Raw genomic sequence first — 22723 nt, 5'->3', positions numbered from 1 at the left:
CACAGGGAGCAAGATTTGGTAAATAGGGAGGGTGGGTAAGTAGGGTCATGCCATTTTTGGTCTAAAACTCTCAGACTCAAGGAGTTGTGCACAGGTGCATTAATGAAACCACCACTCTACACTTTGCCACAGGTCAGGGTATTTTTGTCTCACCACATCTCATAAATGCTTCAGAACTGTCTAGCAAAATGTCTGGTTAACAGTTTGACCAGGAGGAACAAATTCTGTGTGGACAATTCCTTTTGTATCAATGATACAAATCAGCATTGTCTTGACATCGGACTTCACTTGACGCACCTTTTTGGGGTGTGGTTGACTTGATTGCTACTTTGTTTCTGGGTCATAGCCGTAGCACTAGCTTTCATCACCTGTGAAAAAGGTCCAGATCAACTTCCAACTGTTCTTTCAGTTCATGACATGCATTCCATTGTGACTAGTTTTGATCTTCTATGAGCAAACGAGATACAAATTTTGCTGCAACTCTTTTCAATTGCAATTCCTCACTCGTTGGCGACAGTCCTCCAAGATTAGTTCATGAATTTTCGAGATATTTTCATTTGTTTGGTAAGTTAATGCTCACCCTGAACAGGGTTGGTTTTCAAGCAACAAGTGACCTTTCCTAAATGGTTCTCATACAAGTGGAACCACTTGTAAACTTCTGTTTGGTTCATGGCAGTGTCTTTGTAAGCTGTTTGAAGCATGACAACTGTTTCAGCCACCGTTTTCTCCAACAGAAAACAGAATTTTATAGAAACTTGCTGTTCCTTCATTTTAGCCATTGCAAAAACGAATGAACAGAGGAGAAGCACTGTAAAACAAAGACACACTACGTGGCAGTACAGTCTCACTAGACGCTGCTGGTCAACAGACTGATGCCTGAGGGTCGTATCAAGTGGCTTCTCGCAGCAGAAGCCTGAGCTACAACGGGCCTGTCCCACAGGATGTTTCTGGTTACTTTTGGGTACCCCCTCATAAAAATTATCACTCATATTTTTTCATTTTTTTATTTGTATTTATATGCATTTATTATTTTTTTTTTTCCACTCCAGTGTTATCAAGAGTGAAAATAAGTGTTCACGACATATCTATTTGCCTTGATCATATCCTAAAAGATTCTGGAAATCAAAAGGCAAGATTAGAGATGAGAATACAACGGTAAGTAACACTAGTTGTAATTTTCATTGTAAAATTTAGGGCACTAAGTTTATTGTTATTTTAGTGCTAGGTCAGCTATGATCATATATATTAATAGCAATCTAGCCATGTCCATTTCATTTTCAAACATTATGTATCTAGGACTATATTACTTAGCGTGTTCATTTTTGTTTAGAAACCTGGGAATTATTTGAAGGAGTTTTTGGCTATTACTTCTAGCCGGTTAAGTGGCCACTTTAAGAGCTTTGTTCTTTGACATAATAGAGACTAAAGACAGACACCTTACTGTATTTAGATTTTTCTTTTCATTTTTTTTTTTTATATATTTTGAGTTCAAATCCTTCCAAGATCCCAGAGAGACTTTGTCTTTCATTTCTTCTAAGTTCATAAAATAAGTAGCAATAAGTAATAAATGGATGTTAATTCAATGACTTATAATTCTTCCTTCAAAAATTGATGACCAAATAAAAAGAATAAGATCAAATAAGATAAAAATTATTACATAAAATTAATTACAATACAGATGTTACAAGTGCAGGTGTCTCTATAGGCAGAGGCATGGTTGTGTGGTAAGAAGTTTGCTTCTTAACCACATGCTCTGAGGTTCAGCCCCACTCCGTGGAACCTCGGGCAACTGTTTCCTATCATAGCCCGGGGCTGACCAAAGCCTTGTGAGTGAATGTGACAGATGAAAATTGAAAGAAGCCCATTGTATTTGAGCATGCTGGTGTCATGTTAAAAGCACACACTGTAGAAACCAAGCCAAATCAGACTGGGACCTGGTGCAGCTCTTCTGATTACCAGCTCTGGTCAGACCGTTCAACCCATGCCAGCATGGAAAACAAATTTTAAAGGATGATGATGATAATGATGATGATGATGGTGGTGGTGTGTGTGTATGTCCATGCAGTTATTTGAAATCCCATAGGTTTGATCGTCACCTTCTGAACAAAACTCTGTTATGTTCACATTCATTATTAACATTCAGACTAGTTATAGAATAAAAGCAAAAGATATCTTACTCGAAAAATGGGTAAGGGTTGGGGACAGGAAAAGCATCCCACTATAAAATCCTGCCTCATGTAAGTTTCTGTCCATCCTCTGCTAATACAGAAAAGCAGATGTGAAACCAGTGAACTTCGGTATCAGCCTCTGCTTACTATGGCTGAAATATGACAATAAGGGTGAGGAGAAATTGGAATCATACTTTTCTATGGAGTCCTGAGAGATAAACCCATTATAAAGATTAGCAATAAACTTGAAGAGTTACACTGGGGTGAATGTAATAAAAATAGACACCAACTCAACAACAAATAGAAGAAATAACATGGAACAACTCAAACAAGCACTGCAAGATTTAAAAAATAACACCAAAATATACTGTTCGTGAAGAGACCTAGGCTGAGATGTGTTTCACTTTGTTCTGTAAGGAATCTGTGCCCCCACCCTTTAGCTTTGGTAGGTGTGCAGAATTATGTTGCATGTCTCTAGGCATGACATCAGTGTAGATGAGTGGCCTTTATCCAATAATATGTTAAGGGAAACTCCAAAATATATCAATGTGAAATAGTCTGATGTTCAGTACAATTGTAGTTGCCAGCAAAGCCTATTCTGCATTGAAGAATGGTATTAGGGATAGGTAGAATGTATCCGTAAATCTACTTAACCTTTTGCCCTTACCCTGAGATGTTGTGAATGCTCACGAGAAGTCTGGCATACATACCATCAAGCCAATCTTGAGGCTTCTTCTGTGTAGTCCTGGTTTCATCTCCATAGAGAACAATACTTGCTATACATGCCTTGGAGAAGGTCAGCCTTTTTGACTTTAAAGTACTTGATTACCAGATGTTTTGAAGCTTGTTACATAAGACAAACATATTCCAAAAATTAAGAATTTACCATAATGACAAACATAGGTTCATAAGATTTCCATAAGATGATACTGCATAATTACAAATTAAACTAAATAGACTGGTTATTGACATTTCCATAATTAAGAGTCCGTTATTTTGCCTGCATTGAAAAAGAATTCACTCCAGGAAACACATCTAGGGTAGACAATAAAAATAGACAAACATAACAACTCTCTTAAGTGGATATCTAGAATAAATACACAACCCAAGAAACACAGAAACATTCAGTATTATCCAACAGAACATACCATTATTGAGCCAAGACTAAAGAATGAAAAAGATACTTGAATCATACAAAATAATCAAATGCAAATCATCATCATCATCATCGTTTAATGTCCGCTTTCTATGCTGGCCTGGGTTGGATGGTTTGACCGAGGACTGGCAAGCCAGTAGGCTGCACTGATCAGGCAAGATTTCTACAGCTGGATGCCCTTCCTAATGCCAACCACTCCAAGAGTGTAGTGGGTGCCTTTTTCATGCCACCGGCACAGGAACCAGTCAGGCACCACTAGCATTGACCCATGCCTGAATGGTGCTTATTACGTGCCACCAGCACAGGTGCCAGTCAGGCAGCACTGGCCACAAATTGACTAAACTGGTCTTCTTAAGCACATCATATCGCCTGACACTTCAAGGGTACTTTTAAAAATGGGCCGATTATACAACACTGGCATCAGTGGCCCAACATTCAAAGGTCATGCTTCACCAGCTCATCCCATGTCTTGCTAGGCCTACCTCTTCCACTGGTTCCTTCCACTGTTAGGGTGTGACACTTCTTCAAACAGCTTCCTCATCCATATATATGCAGCACATGAGTATACCACTGGTTCCTTCCACTGTTAGGGTGTGACACTTCTTCAAACAGCTTCCTCATCCATATATATGCAACACATGAGCATACTAGTGCAGTTGTCTCTCTTGCACACCACATCTGATGCTTCTTATGTCCAACTCTTCTCTCAGGGCATTTACACTCTGTCGTGTATGCACATTGATATTACTCATCCAGTGGATCATACTAACTTTATTTCTTTCAAGCCAGTGCATGTCCTCAGTAGTCATGGCCCATCTTTCACTACTGTGTAGCATGGCTGTTTGCACACATGCATCATACAGTCCACCTTTCACTCTGCGCGAGAGGCCGTTGTTGCCACCAGAGGTAGACGCTTTCTGAACTTTGCCCAAGCTCTCCTTACTGTAGCATGCTCTCAGAGCACACACCCCTACGACAGACTTGGTTGCCTAGATAGTGGAAGCTATCAACTACTTCTAGTTTTTCCCTCAGCATGTGATAGAATCTGTTTTCTGTACATCTTCAGTGTTTATTGCCCCTGTGCATCTGCCACACATAAAAACTATCTTCCTGGTTAACCTTCCTTTGATATTGCTGCACCTCTTATGTATCCATAGCTTACACCAGGTACATCTTATGGAGTTTCTACCTACTCCTTTCCTACAGATTGAGCAGAGCCATCTACCTGAAAGGGTCTGTGACTTGTTTGCCTTCCTACTTATTAGGACTTTGGTTTTTGCTAGGTTGACTCTAAGTCCCTTCAATTCTAGACCTTGTTTCCACACCTGAAACTGCTTCTCTAGTTCTGGTAGTGACTCAGCAATTAGAGCAAGGTCATCAGACAGGGGTAGCCTGTCTTGAATTCCTCTCTTATTGCCTGGAGGACTGTGATGATCCATAGTGAACCCCTACTTCTACCCGGAATTCTTCCCTACACTCTTTGCCAACCCTCACCTTACTGACAGCATCTTTGTACAGGGCTTATACGGTTCTTACTAACCACTCGTCTATCCCTAGTTTCTGCTTTGACCACCAGATACGGGACTGGGGGATCCTGTCAAAGGCTTTCTCCAAGTCAACAAAAGGTTTATCTTTGGCTAGGTATTTCTCCTGCAGTTGCATTACCAGAAATATAGCATCAGTGGTGCTTCTACCTGGCACAAAACTAAACTGCGTCTCATCTAGGCTGACTCTTTCCCTAATAAGTTGGGCTATGACCCTCTCCGTAACTTTCACCACCTGATCCAGCAATTTGATACCCCTGTAGTTATTTTTATTTAAAGCATCACAGTTTCTGACTTTGGGTAAAAAAGAAATACTGGAGGATCAGTTAATTATGAATTTATTCAACATATTCCAGTCTCAGATTCACACACTTATTGCAGTTTTTCTAAACCCCATAAAAGAACTCAGAAGGCTAGGCTTCCAACCAGGCTTTTCACAATATTCTTAAAGCCAGAAACTTTTCAGTATTTATATATATACATATACATATATATATATATATATATATATATATATATATATATATATATATATATATATATATATATATATATATATATAAGGGCATTACTACAGAATAATGCCACACAAATTCTTGTTAAAGATTTTTATCCCATTATTGAATTTATTAATTAAATATATATATATATATCTATATATATATATATATTTATATATACACACACACATTATTCAAAGAAGCATTATGAATCATGCATACATTATATATATATATATATATATATATATATATATATATATATATATATATATATATATATATATATATGATTATATATCTATCTTATCTTTGTTTATATTTCCTTTTGCTTACTAGAATGGACTTTTTTGATGATATGGCAGTGAACGAAAGTGTTGCAACTGATCCTTCTGGCAGGAAAAAGTGGGAGCCTTCAGCTATTGCTTGCAAAAATTTCAAGTTGTCTGGAGTGACATTTCATATAGAAGAGTGTGTAGTTCATCCAGACGATTTGTACAACACATCACATAGCAGCTCGAGTGACTCTTCAACACAAGTTAGTTTTACTTCATTTTCTCTTGTATATTTGTAACTGTTGACATTGTTCCATTCATACTGACCAAGAAACTCAGGGAAGGAGAATGTATTTTTAGTTTCAAAATATCATAGGTTGAGAGGTCAGGAATAATGTTTTAGAAGACGTCTTTAATTTGAGGAAAGAGAGAGATATAATTTGTAAAACAGGTGTGGCTGTGTGGCAAGATGTTTGCTTCACAACCACATGGTTTGGAGTTCAGTCCCACTGTGTGGCACCTTTGGCAAATGTCTTCTGTTACAGCTTCAGGTCAACCAAAGCCTTGTGAGTGGTAGATGGAAACAGAAAAAAGCCCATTGTATATGTATCAATATATACATACATATGTGTGTGTATGTGTGTCCTCCATCACTGCTTCACAACTGGTGTTGGTGTACCAACCAATAGAATAAATATCAGGCTTTACAAAAATTAGTGAGTGCTGGGGTCGATTCATTTGACTAAAAATTCTTCAAGGTGGTGCCCCAGCATGGCTGCAGTCTAACGACTGAAACAAATAAAAGATAGAAGATAGTTTTTTACAAAAAAAATCATCGTCTTTAACCTAAATTATTTTTTTATCCTTTGACTCAGATTGTGTCTCTGTTTCTCTTTCTCTCATGTATTGTTATATCTACTAAGCATCATGATGGTGAAATAGCAAATTACTGTTGTAGATATGAATATTACAATATAGGTTGTTGGCACTCCGTCACTTACGACGTCGAGGATTCCAGTTGATCCGATCAACGGAATAGCCTGCTCGTGAAATTAACGTGCAAGTGGCTGAGCACTCCACAGACACGTGTACCCTTAACGTAGTTCTCGGGGATATTCAGCGTGACACAGGGTGACAAGGCTGGCCCTTTGAATTAGAGGCACAACAGAAACAGGAAGAAAGAGTGAGAGAAAGTTGTGGTGGAAGAGTACAGCAGGGTTCGCCACCATCCCTTGCCGGAGCCTCGTGGAGCTTTAGGTGTTTTCGCTCAATAAACACTCACAACACCCAGTCTGGGAATCGAAACCACGATCCTATGACCACGAGTCTGCTGCCCTAACCACTGGGCCATTGCGCCTCCACACAATATAGGTAATAAGTATGAAAACACTGGCACTCTGTTGGTAACAACAACAAAGCTTCTAGTTGATTCAACTAATGGAACAGCCTGCTTGTGGAATTAATGTAAAAGTGGTTGAGCACTCTACAGACATGCAGACCTTTCATGTAGTTCTCAGGGAAATTCAGCATGACACAGAATGTGACAAGGCTGGTCCTTTGAAATACAGGTACACTTCATTTTTGCCAGTTGAATGGATTGGAGCAATGTGAAATACAGTGTCTTGCTCAAGGACACAATGTGCCACCGGCTATCAAACTCACGCTTGTGAGTCTAATGCCCTAACCACTTAGCCACACACTTTAACAAGTATCATAAGACAGTTAATGATTATTGAATATAATGAAACAATTAACAAGCTTGAAGTCATGAATTAAGTCAAAATTAAAAAGCTCATTCTTATCCATCTTCATAACTAAATGGCTCAAACCTTTGCAAATGGACAATTATATTTCTATTATGAAGTTATATTAGGTGCAACATGGGATTTTCTTCTGAACAATTATTATTATTGTTCTACATCAACACTTTTCCACAAGCTTAGTGGTAAAAGAATATCAGCTTATCAGTTTACAGTACATTGTTGACAGCATTATGAAATATTTCATCAATTTTATTTTTCTACTGTTGGTTACTTCAGTAACCTGTTGCTTCCTATGATATCTATTTACTACTGGAACAATTGAAAAGCCACAGTGCAACACTGTTGGTTAGATACAACCATATAAAGACATAAATGCATGCATCTAATAATGTGTGTGTGTATGTGTTTCATGATACTTATTTAAATTTATATTTCAGCTGTTTGAATCTGCCCACAATTCCCCTCCCCTATGCAAATCCAGTTCTTTGAATAGTCCTGATGTGTTAACTCAACAGCCACTGTCTTTGAATGCAATTACATCCAGTGGCATACCTTCAGTTCATGTTGCTGCTCTCTCTGGAATTACTGAAGTTAAAATGAAAATGAAACAAAATGAAGCTGTTGCAGGACCGAAGGTATACAGAATTCTGTTCTTTGGTGCTATAATGTAAATCTATTTGTAATGATAAAAAATATACAGTTGTACTTAGTTTTTATTTTCGGATCTTTCTGAATTGACGGGCAACACTTTTCATTAATGTTTTATGTAGTGTTTTTGGTTCCGAAACACTTTCAAACTTCGTATACTTATATATTTTGTGTTATAGAACAGATTAAAAATTTTGTATTCGAAGTTATTTCATGTAAAAAATTGTCGTATTTCGGTAATTTCAACCAATCACTGACGTCTATTGAGGTGAAAACAATTACTGCTATGAAATATAAACAACATATTCTAGCAGTGTAATGGGATCTTTTCCCTTGAATAAAATTAGTGCCGTTGTTTGTCAACAACAACTATTGGCGGTACTGTTATTTATAACATCGTTCGTGCATTTGTATTGGTTTTAGCTTTACAGTTTTAGGGTTAGGGTTTTAGAGTTAGGGTTAGTTTTAGGGTTATGATTATTTTTGCCACAACCTAACTCATAACCCTAACCCTAACACCCTAACCCTAAAACCCTAACCCTAAAACTCTAACCCTAACTCTAAAACCCGAACCCTAACCCTAAAACCCTAAACCTTTACTAATAACGATTTAATTAACAGGGAATAACGGTCTTGACACTGGCAAAAATTATTGTTTACAAAAACAGCAGTAACTGTATTCACCTGAATAGACATCAGTGATTGGTTGAAATTACAGAAATACGACAACTAGGCTAAGAGAAAAAGATGTTTTATATGACACATTCTACCAGTACCCCAAGTTTGAAAGTGTTTCATTAAGAAAACAAGTGGTGCCCATCAGTTCAGAAAGATCCTTATTTTCTAATAGTAATCTCCATTGCCTAATTTCTTTTGTATTATGTTTACAAGTTACTTTAACTTACCAAAGTAACCTGCACACAGCTCCATTATTTTCATCATTGTTTCTGTTAATAATTACTGATCACAGTTTTACAATATTAATCAAATATTTGATATGAGGAAGAACATTATAACTGCAAAAATTGTGTTCCTAGAAATCTTTGTAATATCTAAATTCTCAAAAATTTAAAATTTTAACTTCATTGCTGTGCATCACTGTTGAAGAATGGATATAAAATAAGTAAACAGAATTAACCTGCAAAAGCTGGAAAGAAAATTTAACAGACACATTCTACTGAATGAGTAATGTTTACATATGTAAATACCAGAACACATTTGAGTTCAGAAAAATCTGGATGTGAGAGAAATCAAATGTAGTGTAAAAGAGAGAAAACCACATTGTTATTGGTTTCAAATCTTGGCACAAGGCTAGCTGTTTTGGAAGAGGGGTTAAGTCAATTACATTGACCCCAATGCTCAACTGGTAAGGTAAAGTTGACCTTGATGAGTTTGAACTCAGGATGTAAAAATGGACAAAATGTTGCTAAGCATTTGTCTGGTGTGCTAATGATTCTGCCAATTTGCTGCTTTAGACTGCATTGTTATTGATATGTGATGCATATAGGGAATGACAGTTGAGTAAAAAAAAAAGTGCTGAGAGATTCCAGTGAACAGAATGAAAAAGGAAGACCAAAGAAGACATGGTCAGCGATGAAAGTTTAGGCTGAGTCTCAAGTAGGATAAGAGGAAATAACTGTGACAATTGGTAAGATACTTGGATGGGAGAAGACGACTCATCCAACCCATACGAGCATGGATAAAAAGAGGTAATAATGATGATGGGGTGGGGGAAGAGGAGAGATTAGTATCAGCATACCTATGGAAATTAGATATATAATTTAGATTTGTTTTTATTTTTATTTCTTCAGTAAACTTATATTGACCTCTGTTAATATGAACATTCTTGATTTCAGCTGGAAGTTGACCTTCAAGTTGGATCTCTAGATATTTTAATGGGTCCCCGTCAAGTTCATGTGCTCTTAGAGATTCTATCTTGTTTCACATCATCAGGTGTGTTATTTTTCTATACAATGTTGAAATTTAATAAAATAATTGTATTATGAGTATATTCTGTTTTATGAGTATATCCTTATTGTATGAGTATACATCCTGTTTTCAGTGAGAATTGAAAGCGTTGAATCTCTCCTTCAGCTCTCTTTTCAATCAAGCATATATTTTAAATTCTATCTTTTACTCATTTCACTCATTAGACTGTGGCCATGCTGAGGCACTGCCTCGAAGAATTTTTAGTCGAATGAATTGACCCCAGTACTTTTTTATTTTTTAAGCCTAGTACTTATTCTATCGATCCCTTTTGCCAAACTGTTAGGTAGTGGGGACGTAAACACACCAACACCAGTTATCACATGGTGGTGGTGGACTGACACAAAGACACACACTCAGATATGACAGGCTTCTTTCAGTTTCCATCTGCATAAATCCACTCACAAGGCTTTGGTCGGCTCGAGGCTATAGTAGAAGACACTTGTCCAAGGTGCTATGCAGTGGGCATGAACCCAGAATCAAGTTATTGGGAAGCAAACTTCTTACAACACAGCCGCTCATGGACCTGTTTTGATGGTTTACAAAGAAAAATTTTTTAAATAAATTCTTTGAAGTAAAAACCTTATGAATGTATATATATTATTTGTGCATGTGTGAGTATGTTCACACTTTCTTATTTACACAATTTCATTACATATACAATTTTCAATTATTCTCATCTGAATATTAATTTTAAAACTCAATATTTCACACTGTATTATGTAGCATCTCTTTGCTTTTTCTATCATTTCTACAGTAGTTTCTGCTCTTTGGAACTGATTGCTCTTTGGAACTGATTGCTCTTGTGCCACCTTCACTCAGGCCCTCTCAACTCATTTGTCCCTCTTTCTCTCATCACCTGTATGGTGCCTTCACCCCCTCTCAGACCTTACACAAACCATTATGATGAGTCTTTCTTTCCCAGAATGTTTTACATCATCATCATCATCATCATCGTTTAACGTCCGCTTTCCATGCTAGCATGGGTTGGACGATTTGACTGAGGACTGGTGAAACCGGATGGCAACACCAGGCTCCAATCTAATTTGGCAGAGTTTCTACAGCTGGATGCCCTTCCTAACGCCAACCACTCAGAGAGTGTAGTGGGTGCTTTTACGTGTCACCCGCACGAAAACGGCCACGCTCAAGATGGTGTCTTTTTATGTGCCACCCGCACAAGCCAGTCCAGGGGCACTGGCAACGATCTCACTCGAAAATCCTACGGGAGCCAGTCAGGCGGTACTGGCAACGGCCACGCTCAAAATGGTGCATCTCATGTGCCACCCGCACAAGAGCCAGTCCAGGGGCACTGGCAACGATCTTACTTGGCTTGCCGGGTCTTCTCACGCACAGCACATTTCCAAAGGTCTTGGTCAGTAGTCATCGCCTCGGTGAGGCCCAATGTGCGAAGGTCTTGCATCACCACCTCAGCCCAGGTCTTCCTGGGCCTACCTCTTCCACGGGTTCCCTCAACTTTTAGGGTGTGGCACTTTTTCACGCAGCTATCCTCATCCATTCTCACCACATGTCCATACCAGCGCAATCGACTCTCTTGCACACCACTACTGATGCTTCTAATGTTCAGCTTTTCTCTCAAGATACTTACACTCTGACGGGTATTCACATTGACATTACACATCCAACGGAGCATACTGGCTTCATTCCTTGCGAGCTTACGTATGTCCTCAGCAGTTACAGCCCATGTTTCACTGCCATGTAGCATGGCTGTTCGTACGCATGCATCATACAGTCTGCCTTTTACTCTGAGTGAGAGTCTCTTTGTCGCCAGCAGGGGTAAGAGCTCTCTAAACTTTGCCCAGGCTATTCTTATTCTAGCAGCTACACTTTCAGCGCACCCACCCCCACTACTAACTTGGTCGCCCAGATAGCGGAAGCTATCGACTACCTCTAGTTTTTCACCCTGGAATGAGATAGAAGTTGTTTCCTGTTTGTTTACAGTCTTTATTGCACCTGAACATCTGCCACAAACAAAATCTAACTTCCTAGTTAACCTGCCTTTGATGTTGCTGCATCTCTTATGTGTCCATAACTTGCACCGGGTACATCTTATAGAGTTACTACCTACTCCTTTTCTACATACTGAGCAGGGCCATCTACCTGAAGGGGTTTGTGTTTTATCTACCTTCCTACTTATTAGGATTTTGGTTTTAGCTAGGTTGACTCTAAGGCCCTTCAATTCTAGACCTTGCTTCCACACCTGAAACTTCTCTAGTTCTGATAGTGACTGCGCAATTAGTGCAAGGTCATCCGCATAGAGGAGCTCCCAGGGGCAACCTGTCTTGAACTCCTCTGTTATTGCCTGGAGGACTATGATAAATAAGAGGGGGCTGAGGACGGAACCTTGGTGGATCCCTACCTCTACCCGGAATTCATTGCTGTACTCATTTCCAACCCTCACCTTACTGGCAACATCTCTGTACATGGCTCGCACAGCTCTCACTAACCATTCTTCTATCCCAAGTTTCCTCATTGACCACCAGATAAGGGATCGGGGGACCCTGTCAAAGGCTTTCTCCATGTCAACGAAAGCCAGGTACAGAGGTTTATCCTTAGCTAGGTATTTCTCCTGCAGCTATCTCACTAGAAATAAGGCATCAGTAGTGCTTTTACCTGGCACGAACCCAAACTGCATCTCATCTAAATTGATTCGCTCCCTAATTAGTTGGGCTATGACCCTCTCTGTAACTTTCATAACCTGATCTAACAGCTTGATGCCTCTGTAATTATTTGTATCTAAAGCGTCACCTTTACCTTTGTAGCAGTTGACTATGATGCTGCTACACCAGTCATTGGGTATGACTCCTTCGTGTATCACCTGGTTCGTAATACGGGTGACTAGGCTATAGCCAACACTGCCAGATATTTTGAGCATCTTTGCAGTGATTCCTGATGGGCCGGGGGCTTTCCCGGTCTTCATACTCTTAATTGCTTTATCTACCCTGGTACTATCAACTCGGATAGCTGGTCCCTCTATTGGGTCGACATACGGCAGGCTCTCTTCCTCCCATTCATTCTCTTTATTAAGCAATCTATCGTAGTGGCATCTCCAGACCTGTTTCTTTGCATCCTCATTTAGTGCAAGCGTACCATCATCCATGCGAACACATTTCTCTCCTACAACATCACTATTCTCTCTCCCACACTGTCTTGCAACACGAAATACCTCGAGTCTTTAGTCCTCACGGCACAGAACATTGGCAAATCTTTTCTTATCTGCTTCCCCCCTGGCTAAATAAACCTGTTGCCTAGCCTCCCTTCTGGCACATTGGTACAATTCCCTGCTACCACCGTTCTTCCAGTCCTTCCAAGCCTGTTTCTTTTGTCTAATAGCCCTATCTACCTCCTTGTTCCACCACCACGTTATTCTGGGTCAGGAGGGGACCTTACACCACCCACAAATCTGGTCGGTGGCTTTCAACAGGTTGTCCCGCAGAAATCTCCAATTGTCTTCCACGTTGTATGATGCTATATCCCCTTCTATTTCGTTAAATGCTTCAAGTAACTTGTCTCTAAGTCTCTGTCCATTTGCAGGGTCTTTAAGCTTCCACACCCTTCTCCTCCAAGCCGGTCTAATTCTGGGCACCCATTTTGCCTTGATCCCAAAGTCGCTAACTACTAATCTATGTTGTGGTGTACATTCTTCGCCAGGGTAGGTTTTGGCATTTATAAGCCGCCCTCTTTCCCTATTTCTGGCGAGGATGTAGTCGATTTGGCTAGAGTGTCTGCTGGAGCGGTAGGTGACTAGGTGACTGGCAGGTTTCCTGAAGTTGGTATTGCAGACCATAAGATTGGTTGCATCACAGAACTCCAGCAGTCTGGTTCCCTCCTCGTTGCAGGAACCGAAGCCATAGCCTCCATGTATGCCATGGAAGCCTCCAGCACGACGTCCGACATGACCATTGAAGTCTCCAGCCACAAAGAGAAGGTCCCTGTCACTCATCGACGAGGTAGTTTGCAAGAGGGTGTCATAGAATTGGTCTTTCAGACCATCTGGTAGCCCCGGTTGAAGTGCATAGGCTGAGATGACAGTAGCTAATCTATGATGAAGCACTAGTCTAATCTTAAGTACTCTGTCACTTACTCTAACGACCTCGATTACCTTATCCACCCATTTCTCCGCTAGAAGTATTCCTACGCCCCCGACCCCGTCAGTGTTCCCTGCCCAGAAAATCTTGTACCTGTGTTCTTTGCTTGTGAGGAACCTCGCAGAACCTCCTCTCCATCTTACTTCCTGGATGCAGCACATATCTATGCGTCTCCATTCAAGCATCTCAACAATTTCACCAGACCTACCTTTCAGCGTGCCAACGTTGAGAGTGCCAATCCTAACAGTATGGGTGTTGGGGGTGTGGGCCTGTAGCCTGGGAAAGGGGAAAGTAGTGTCGTGTACCTGAAAAGAAAACTTGCAATTGGAAGAATTCATAAGCAAAACAGTACCTACAACCTGCAAACATTACTCATACTTAATGTGCTACCCAAAGGTTGGGGAGAGGATGGCCAAGGCCACTAAATGTATATATATATATATATATATATAAGTCAGTAAATAGTGGTGTTGTGTTAACCACACGTGGAGAAATAATAGGAAAATGAAAAAAAGCCAGAATGCTGAACTGGAAGCATATTTTAATAAAGATTTTTTCTAACCGGTTTTCATTGCGAAAAAGCAAATTATCAAGAAGAAGGAGAATGAAAATGTTTTTTTACAAAGAAGTACAAAATGAAGAAAATAATATATAAAACAATAATATATAAAACAATATATTATTGTTTTATATATTATTTTCTTCATTATGTACTTCTTTGTAAAAAAACATTTTCATTCTCCTTCTTCTTGATAATTTGCTTTTTCGCAATGAAAACCAGTTAGAAAAAATCTTTATTAAAATATGCTTCCAGTTCAGCATTCTGGCTTTGTTTCATTTTCCTATATATATATATATATATGGGAGAATATACAAAAAATAACAACAGACGAGGACAGGTGGTGTAAATAACAAAAGTATATATTAGTATGACGCTCGGGAATACGGAAAGTCTTTGACGTTTCGAGCTACGCTCTTCAACAGAAAGAATACGGAGACAAGGAGAAAAACACGGAGAAAAAAAAAATTGATTGATATATATATATATATATATATATATATATATCTTTACTTCTACTTTATCTGGGAGTTTATCCATCTACATCTGAACTATTATGAGCTTTTCACATTCTGGACTCTTCCTGACTTATTAGTTATGTATATTTGCATTTCTCTTCTATATGTTATATAAGTATAAATCTGTTGTTAACTAATTTGATTCCAGTTGACTGCTTGTTTATGCCTTTATTTTATTTTGTTTGGTTTGGCAAAAATAGAAAGATAGAATAAATACCAGGCTTAAAAAAATAAAAATAAGTACCGGAATCAATTCATTCAACTAGAAATTCTACAAGGTGATGCTCCAGAATGGCTGCAGTCTAATGACTGAAACAAGTAAAAAATGATATATATGTATGTACATATCTTTTAAATTTGTTTATGGTAGTGTTTTGAATATGCAATAAAGCTCCTATTCCATTATGCCAGCCACTGTCTAATGATGCTGACTAGTGAGCCAGTTTTTGGAGGTTGCATCAAATTATACCAATATAATGTAGGATAAATATAATAATAATAACAGTAATCCTAGGATGACCTTCATTCTGGTAAAAAGAGAAAAACGTCCCTCTGTGGTTCATCCACTAATGTTATATCGTCTGAAGAAATGAATCAATAATGATGATCAACTGGTTGCCTACAGATACTATGGACTACACTGTAATCATCCCAGGAATATGGACTGTGATCTTAAAAGTCATGTGATTTGTGGAAACACATGCAGTAATGCATTAAATGTTTATAAATTCCATCCTAGGATTATTGTTATTATTATTATTATATATATATATGTATGTATGTATGTATGTATGTACATACGTACACGGACTGTAGTATGTTAGTAACATATCAACAAAAACTAAGTATGTTTAATTATTTAGCTGTTTCTCTTTCAGTTTTATTCTGAATTGTTTTGATATGTTAGTAAACTGCAAACAATCTTGACTGAGGTGATTTTATGGGCACATTTATAAACTGTAATGAACATTTAATGTATTATCATTTTTATTAAAAAAACTGTAACAATATTATAGTGGTTTAAACTTTTCATGACACAGCAATTTATATTGACAATAGATATAATTTATGCCACCCTGAATATTGTCACAAAAAATTCATTTATTTCTCATAATTTTTAGAATTGAAAATCTATAAAAAGAGTGCGCATTAATATATGAATAAATATAGTATCTACAGGTTGGAAACAGATTTTTGAGTTGACATGCAAAGTAAACATTAAAGACATTAAAAGAGTATTTTGATTGTAACTCATCTTTGCTTTTTGTATCTGTTGAGCACTCTGTTTGAAAACTGTAATTATAGTTTTATTAATGAAATAAAAACACATTTTTGTGAAGCTACTGTACCACATTAAAGAAATATTTAGTTTTCAACTTCAATTGTACTTGGGTTTTTTAATGTCCAGCTTCATCAGAATATAGTCCCAGTCGTCTTTCTGCTACTACAAATAAACCAATGAAACAAACAGATTATTTACGTGTGGAACACCAGCTCCAAAACCATCTTCTCTCCAACCGTTTGATGCCTCATCTGACCAATATGTCAGATGCTCCTGAAGAAGTACTCATAAGCTCCCATGGGCCAGGTAAATTTATTTTAATTAAAATTTCAGATATCAACAGCTGTTTAGTTAGACATTTTAATTGTTATTATTATTATATATATCCCACCATGAAAATCTTTGTGAATGAAAATGACCTAAAAGATTATAGTTTGTGCTAGGTCAGGTGTTGTTCATTTATAGTAACTTGGTGGCATTTCTATACAAAATGAAAATAACAAACATTTTATTTACCTTCATATGATTTTCTAATTGGAAATGAGGTTTTAATGTTTACCTTTCTTAGGCACACATTAAATCTTTTAAAGATTTTTCTTCCTATTTCTTTTACTATAATATCTCCATGAGAGAGAGTAGCCCCAATCAGCTCCACTTTTGCAACCCTACAACATGAATATAGCTTGTAGAATACTTGAAATTCATATATGATTCCCTTATACTAGCAATGCTATGTTGGGTTTATGTTGCATGTTCTCCTGACATATTGTATTTTATAATGTTGGGTGGAATGTAGAAGCATGGGCATCTTTTATCTTATTAATACTCCATCCATTTTCATATGTTGAAAGGTTTTCATTGGGGTTTATTATGATTTGCTTCATTGAAGATAGATCAATAGGATATTGTCGTGAGGAGAATTTAGCTTGTACTTTATATAATTGTAATCATATTTAGTTTCCATATTTGTTGGTATGATTAAATATTGTGGTAGTTGTATAAAATGGAATGTTCTTCTATACCCCTAGTGGAAGAGCTAACTTTTTTTTCCTTAGTGTTAACCTAAGCAGTTGGATGATTACTTAATGCAATTTAGTTTTGTGTCATACTGAGTTTGAATTCATAACTATTGAATAACCTTAGATTATTGCCTGATAGGACTTTCCCCTCATTCTGCTTCATGATTCCACTCAACACAAATTTTTAAATCCATACCAAAACAGACCTTACCAGTGCTGGTGCCATGTAAAAAGCACTCAGTCCATTCTGTAAGGTCATTGGTGTTAGGAAGGGCATCCAGCTGTATAAACCATGCCCAAACAGACAGTGAAGCCTGGTGCAGTCTTCTGGCTTGCCAACTCCTGTCAAACCGTCCAACCTATGCCAACATGAAAGACAGATGTTAAATGCTGATGATGATGATGATACATGAACACAGTTTGTATGTTTTAGTGTTATGTTGTGTTTGCTATTGCATGTTATTTTCATGATGCCAATTTATATTACATTTGATGTTTTTCAGATGACTTTGTTTCTGGAGATGAAATGTATTATTCCTTGAAAGCAAGTAATAAAAGTGCCACAATTGGTTCTGACATGGAGTCTTCATTTAGTAGTAATACGAGTGAAAAGTCAACATCCACAGGTTAAGCCTATTCTTATTTTTCCATGCATAGATAATTTATACAGGTAGTTTTTATAATTATCACTTGGGGATGAAATTCCATTACAATTTTTTTTCTATAATTTACAGTGATCTCTGATAACTAAATATAATTTACAGAAGAAACAGTCAAATGTATTGATTGAGTTTAGACCTGGTATTTATTTCACTGCATCTCAAAGGATACAGATTAAATTTGATTGTTGTGATTTGACTTTTCTGTTTAAATCATTTCCTTCTTTCTTATCACGACTTATAAATCCTCCTGATATATACAATATATATGACTTGTAGAAAAAGCTTGAATTACATTAAAATGCGGATATCAAGTTGATCCAGGTTGCCTCTATGTTGGCCCATGGCATGTTGGCAGAGTGTGGAGTACTGTTTTTTTGTCGTCATATTGTCTCAAATGTTCATTTAGTCATTCCGCAATGCTCCTTGATGTCTCCCCTATGTGTGTCATGTTCATGTCTTTAGAAGCACCTTCTATGCTTCTTTTGCTGTAAACTACATTTCTAGTTCTATAATTAATGTCAGGGCTAATCCTACACATCATGCAGTTATCATTGGTGCGTATGGTATTCTCAAAGGGGTACATTCTACAAAGTTGTGATCTGACAGAGTTCCCTGGCTTTTCAACAATCTTAATGTTGAGTTTAGTCTCCTTCAGAGCTTTCCAAAATCTATGGGCTAGTTCTCCATAGGCTGTGGCCTCTACAAACATCACTCCTTGATATTTGTCAGTTTTATACCACGTTTTCACCCTGTTTGCTTTGTCACAAGTTCTTTGTATCCTATTCCAGTCTTTGTTTCTACATCTAGGGCAGATACCACTGGTATCATTACATATAATGTTCTCTAACTTCTTTCTAGCACCCCTGTATACTCGAACCCTATCTTTCTGATCATATCCAGAGAATTGCATGCGGTGCATGAAGTTCTGTACATGTTTCTTCGTTTCATAAGGTTCGCATAGTGGGGACACGTTGTTCATTATCCTAACTAAGTCTACTATCAGTATGTTAATTTTCATGTTGTGTAACAAAGCTGTGTTCTTGTGAACAACATATTTAGAAGCTATGAGTTTCATGTAATAGGAGTGGAGGAGCTGCACTCTGTTGTTCACAGTCTCTAACCAAAGTTCAGTATCAAGTACAGGGAGTCTATTGTTGGGGTGCTTAGTGGGGTAATCTATAGTTACCTTGATACTTTGGTGGATGGAGTTAGCTGCTTGCTGGATGCTCTCCATTATGCTTCTCTCAGTTTCTACATTACCATTACTAGAGTTGGTCTTAACTATGATATTAATGTCATCTGCATACCTACTGTAGAGTAGAAGAGTTGTGACTGTTCTTCTAAGGATTGCTTAAGTTTTATATTATATATTTCTTCTTTCTGGGATTTTATTCTGAATATTTATAGTTGTATTATATATGAAAGAAATATAATTTCTTTGTATGTTATTTCTGCTTTTGCTTATCTGGTTTGTTTATTGTTAATTATAATATTTATCTCAAAGTAATTCAAATACAGTTATAATTTATTTGACCAACCAGTTTATAATTTCACCATTATCATCTAAGCTTTTAATCCTTTAGCATTCAAATTATTCTATCAAATGTAATGGCTATTTATACGCATTGTTTTAAATTGATCATGCATTGTCTCATAGCTCCAAGATTTCGATAATCTAATTGTTTATTTTAAGAATGACATTGTAGGGTAGATATGAGAGACCAGATCTGGTTGGTTTGAACATAAAGAAGTTAAAATATTTGGGCTGGATATGGCCAGTTTAAATGCTAAAAGGTTAATGTTCTTTTTGCCCAATCAGACATGATCTGAATGTATCTGCCATGACATCATAGGGCCACTCATTTCAGTTTTTTGTCTTTGCATGAGTGAAGCCCAGCTTCCTGTGATTTCATCTCATTGCTTTGTCACATGCCTTTCTTAGTATTCTTCTCTGCTGCAGCTGCCTTACACTCACATCACACAGCACTCATTGTTTATTCACATCACATATCTCTACCATTGCTGTCATCTCACATTATACAACAGCTAACACCTTTAATGCCCATCTACTCTCTCAACTCACAAGTACTCTGCCTCCTATGAAGGTGAACAATGTACATTGAATGGATTATGTTTGCGTCCTTTTTCTCCAGTTCTGATATCCTTCACAATATTTCATTACTACCCTGAAGCATCAGGCTTGTACATTCTTCTAAAAGACCACTGATGAAGTCACAGAAGTGTGATGAAAGAACTCTGGCTGCAATAGGATTAATGTAATGTAATGTAATATAAAGCTGAAGCAAATTAACACTAAATATATAGTGTGTGTGTTTTTATTGGCTAAACTGGCAACATGACCATTCCCAAATCCAACAACAGGATTATATTTTGTTTTATAGTTTCTAATGCAAGCACTGGAAGACCTCGGTCAGGTTACAATCAAAATATAAAAGGTAAGTTTTTTTTTATATTTTTGATTTCTCTAACAGTCATTTGTATGGATTTTCATTCAGTTGGTAGCATGGGAAGGCTAATTTTTCTATTCTAAAACCAGATATCTTCCATAATCCCTCAACTATGAGATTATTAAGAATCCTGAGCAGGTTGTGAGACAAATAGAATTATATTAAAATTGTAATTTTTCATCTTTCAGTATTTACACCTACACTTCTTCAGTTTTGATTGGTTTGATGAAGAGCTAGGTCATTGTTATTGTTGTTCCCCTCTGTTATGGACCAATGATCTATAGTAAACAGGTGGGAGCTGAGAACTATCTCTGAAGGACACCTACCTGCTTGCTAAATTCCTCACCAAACTCATTGTTGCTAATGTTCTCTTTGCTCATGGCACTCCTGCACACATGGGTTTCATGGCTCTCATAAGCCTGTCATCTAATTTCCTTAATCACCAGACTACAAAGTGAGGTACTCTTTCAAAGATTTTCTTCAAATCAACAAATTTTGGATATAGTGGCCTGTTGTTAATAAGAAGTTTTCCTGTAGTTGTGTTGATTTTCTTTAACAACTTCTGTATCAGAAAATTCAAAAAATTTTTTAATGAATTTTTTTTATTTTTGTCAGATCCAACACAAAAGCTTCTGGATGATCCTTCTGTAGAACTGTCCAAGTTCCGTATCAAGTTGAGCTCTTTAACCATGACAATTTTACATGAAAATCCAGCTGTTAGCCCTGGAGCCACCAACGAACCATTTGATAAATTTACAAGTCTATCAACTAACTTCTTTAGCAAAATTCGGACAGTTCTTGGAGACACATTTCACAATAATATGAAAGATATCCGCAGTAAAATCTCTATTGCTTGTCCATATGATCACCTGGGGTATGTCAATTCACTGTCTATCTCATATAATTTCAGTTCCTCTTGTATAAATATAATTAGGCTCTAATTAACCCTTCAGCATTTAAACCAGCCATATCTGGTGCAAATATTCTATTTGTTTTATGTTCAAACTGGCCAGATGTAACCTCTCATACTTACCTACAATGTCATTCTCAATATAAATAGCTACATCATCAAAATCTTGAGGCTATGAATAATGCATGATAAATTCAAAATGATGCAAATACGTAAGCATTACATTTGACTGAATAATGTGAATGCTAAAGGGTTATTGAGCTATTTTGACATATAATGCTTGAAGTGTTAAATGTATACTTGAGGTAAAACAGTGTTTATTGCTGTTCTTCTTTAACTGTGAAAACACAAATAATGAAACATTTTTTAAAACATGTAATGTGTGAGATAAGTTACTATTACTGCTTTCAGTTATTGGATTGGTCATCCTGGGACAACACATTTGAAAATTTTTGACTTTTTAAATGATCATATTGACCCCAATATTACTTATTTCAGTCTGGCAGTTGTTTTATAGAGCTCTATGTACTGAACTGTTAAGTTACAGAACACAACATAAACAACATCCTTGTTTTCTTTTAAACAAGTGGGAACGCACACAAACACACACACACACACACACACACACACACACACACACACAAATATACAGCCAGCCCTTTTAAGCAAGTATGACTTGGTAAAATGGACCATGCTTTCTCTAACTGTTTTAGGTACCCATATAGTTATGGGCAAATGTAAACACCTTGGCCCCCTCACTCTTTACCCCATAGAACATGTAGGATATAACAGCTGAAGAAAGAGAGGGCTGCAGTAGCACCCTCTTTTCAGTTGATCAGACTGAAGTAACAGGAAATGAACTGTCTTGCTTAAGGACACAACATGCTACCCAGTTCTGGAATTGAACCCATGACCTTATAGTAAGCTGAAAACCCCAACCACTGCACACGAGCACACAAGCACACTCACACGCTTGCAGACGCACACACACACACACACAGATGAAATAGAAATAGTAGTGGCCATTAAGAAAAATAAACAATAAAATTCCTACAGCTGTTAACTTCATTGAGTTAAATATTTTATTGACACAAATCTTTTAGCTTGATTGAATAATATAACTATCAATAAATTCAACATAGAACCACAGCAGAGTCAT

General features: G+C 37.3%; 1 protein-coding gene across 1 annotated transcript in view; it reads left to right on the top strand.

Annotated features, from left to right (window-relative positions):
* Window positions 1-22723, top strand: part of LOC106870186 (autophagy-related protein 2 homolog B) — a 161172-nt gene that overhangs the window by 29888 nt on the left and 108561 nt on the right. Inside the window, exons 4-11 of the mRNA XM_014916188.3 lie at window positions 1050-1155; window positions 5708-5906; window positions 7844-8041; window positions 9911-10007; window positions 16632-16811; window positions 18028-18150; window positions 20589-20642; window positions 21270-21528. Of these exons, the coding sequence (XP_014771674.1) occupies window positions 1050-1155; window positions 5708-5906; window positions 7844-8041; window positions 9911-10007; window positions 16632-16811; window positions 18028-18150; window positions 20589-20642; window positions 21270-21528 (1216 nt within the window). The remainder of the gene's footprint in view (window positions 1-1049; window positions 1156-5707; window positions 5907-7843; window positions 8042-9910; window positions 10008-16631; window positions 16812-18027; window positions 18151-20588; window positions 20643-21269; window positions 21529-22723) is intronic.

The sequence above is a fragment of the Octopus bimaculoides genome, chromosome 3 (genome assembly GCF_046866305.1).
Source record: "Octopus bimaculoides isolate indiv1 chromosome 3, ASM4686630v1, whole genome shotgun sequence".
Lineage (NCBI taxonomy): Eukaryota > Metazoa > Mollusca > Cephalopoda > Octopoda > Octopodidae > Octopus > Octopus bimaculoides.
Note: the sequence above shows the minus strand (reverse complement) of the source record. Positions and strands in the feature narration are given on the sequence as shown.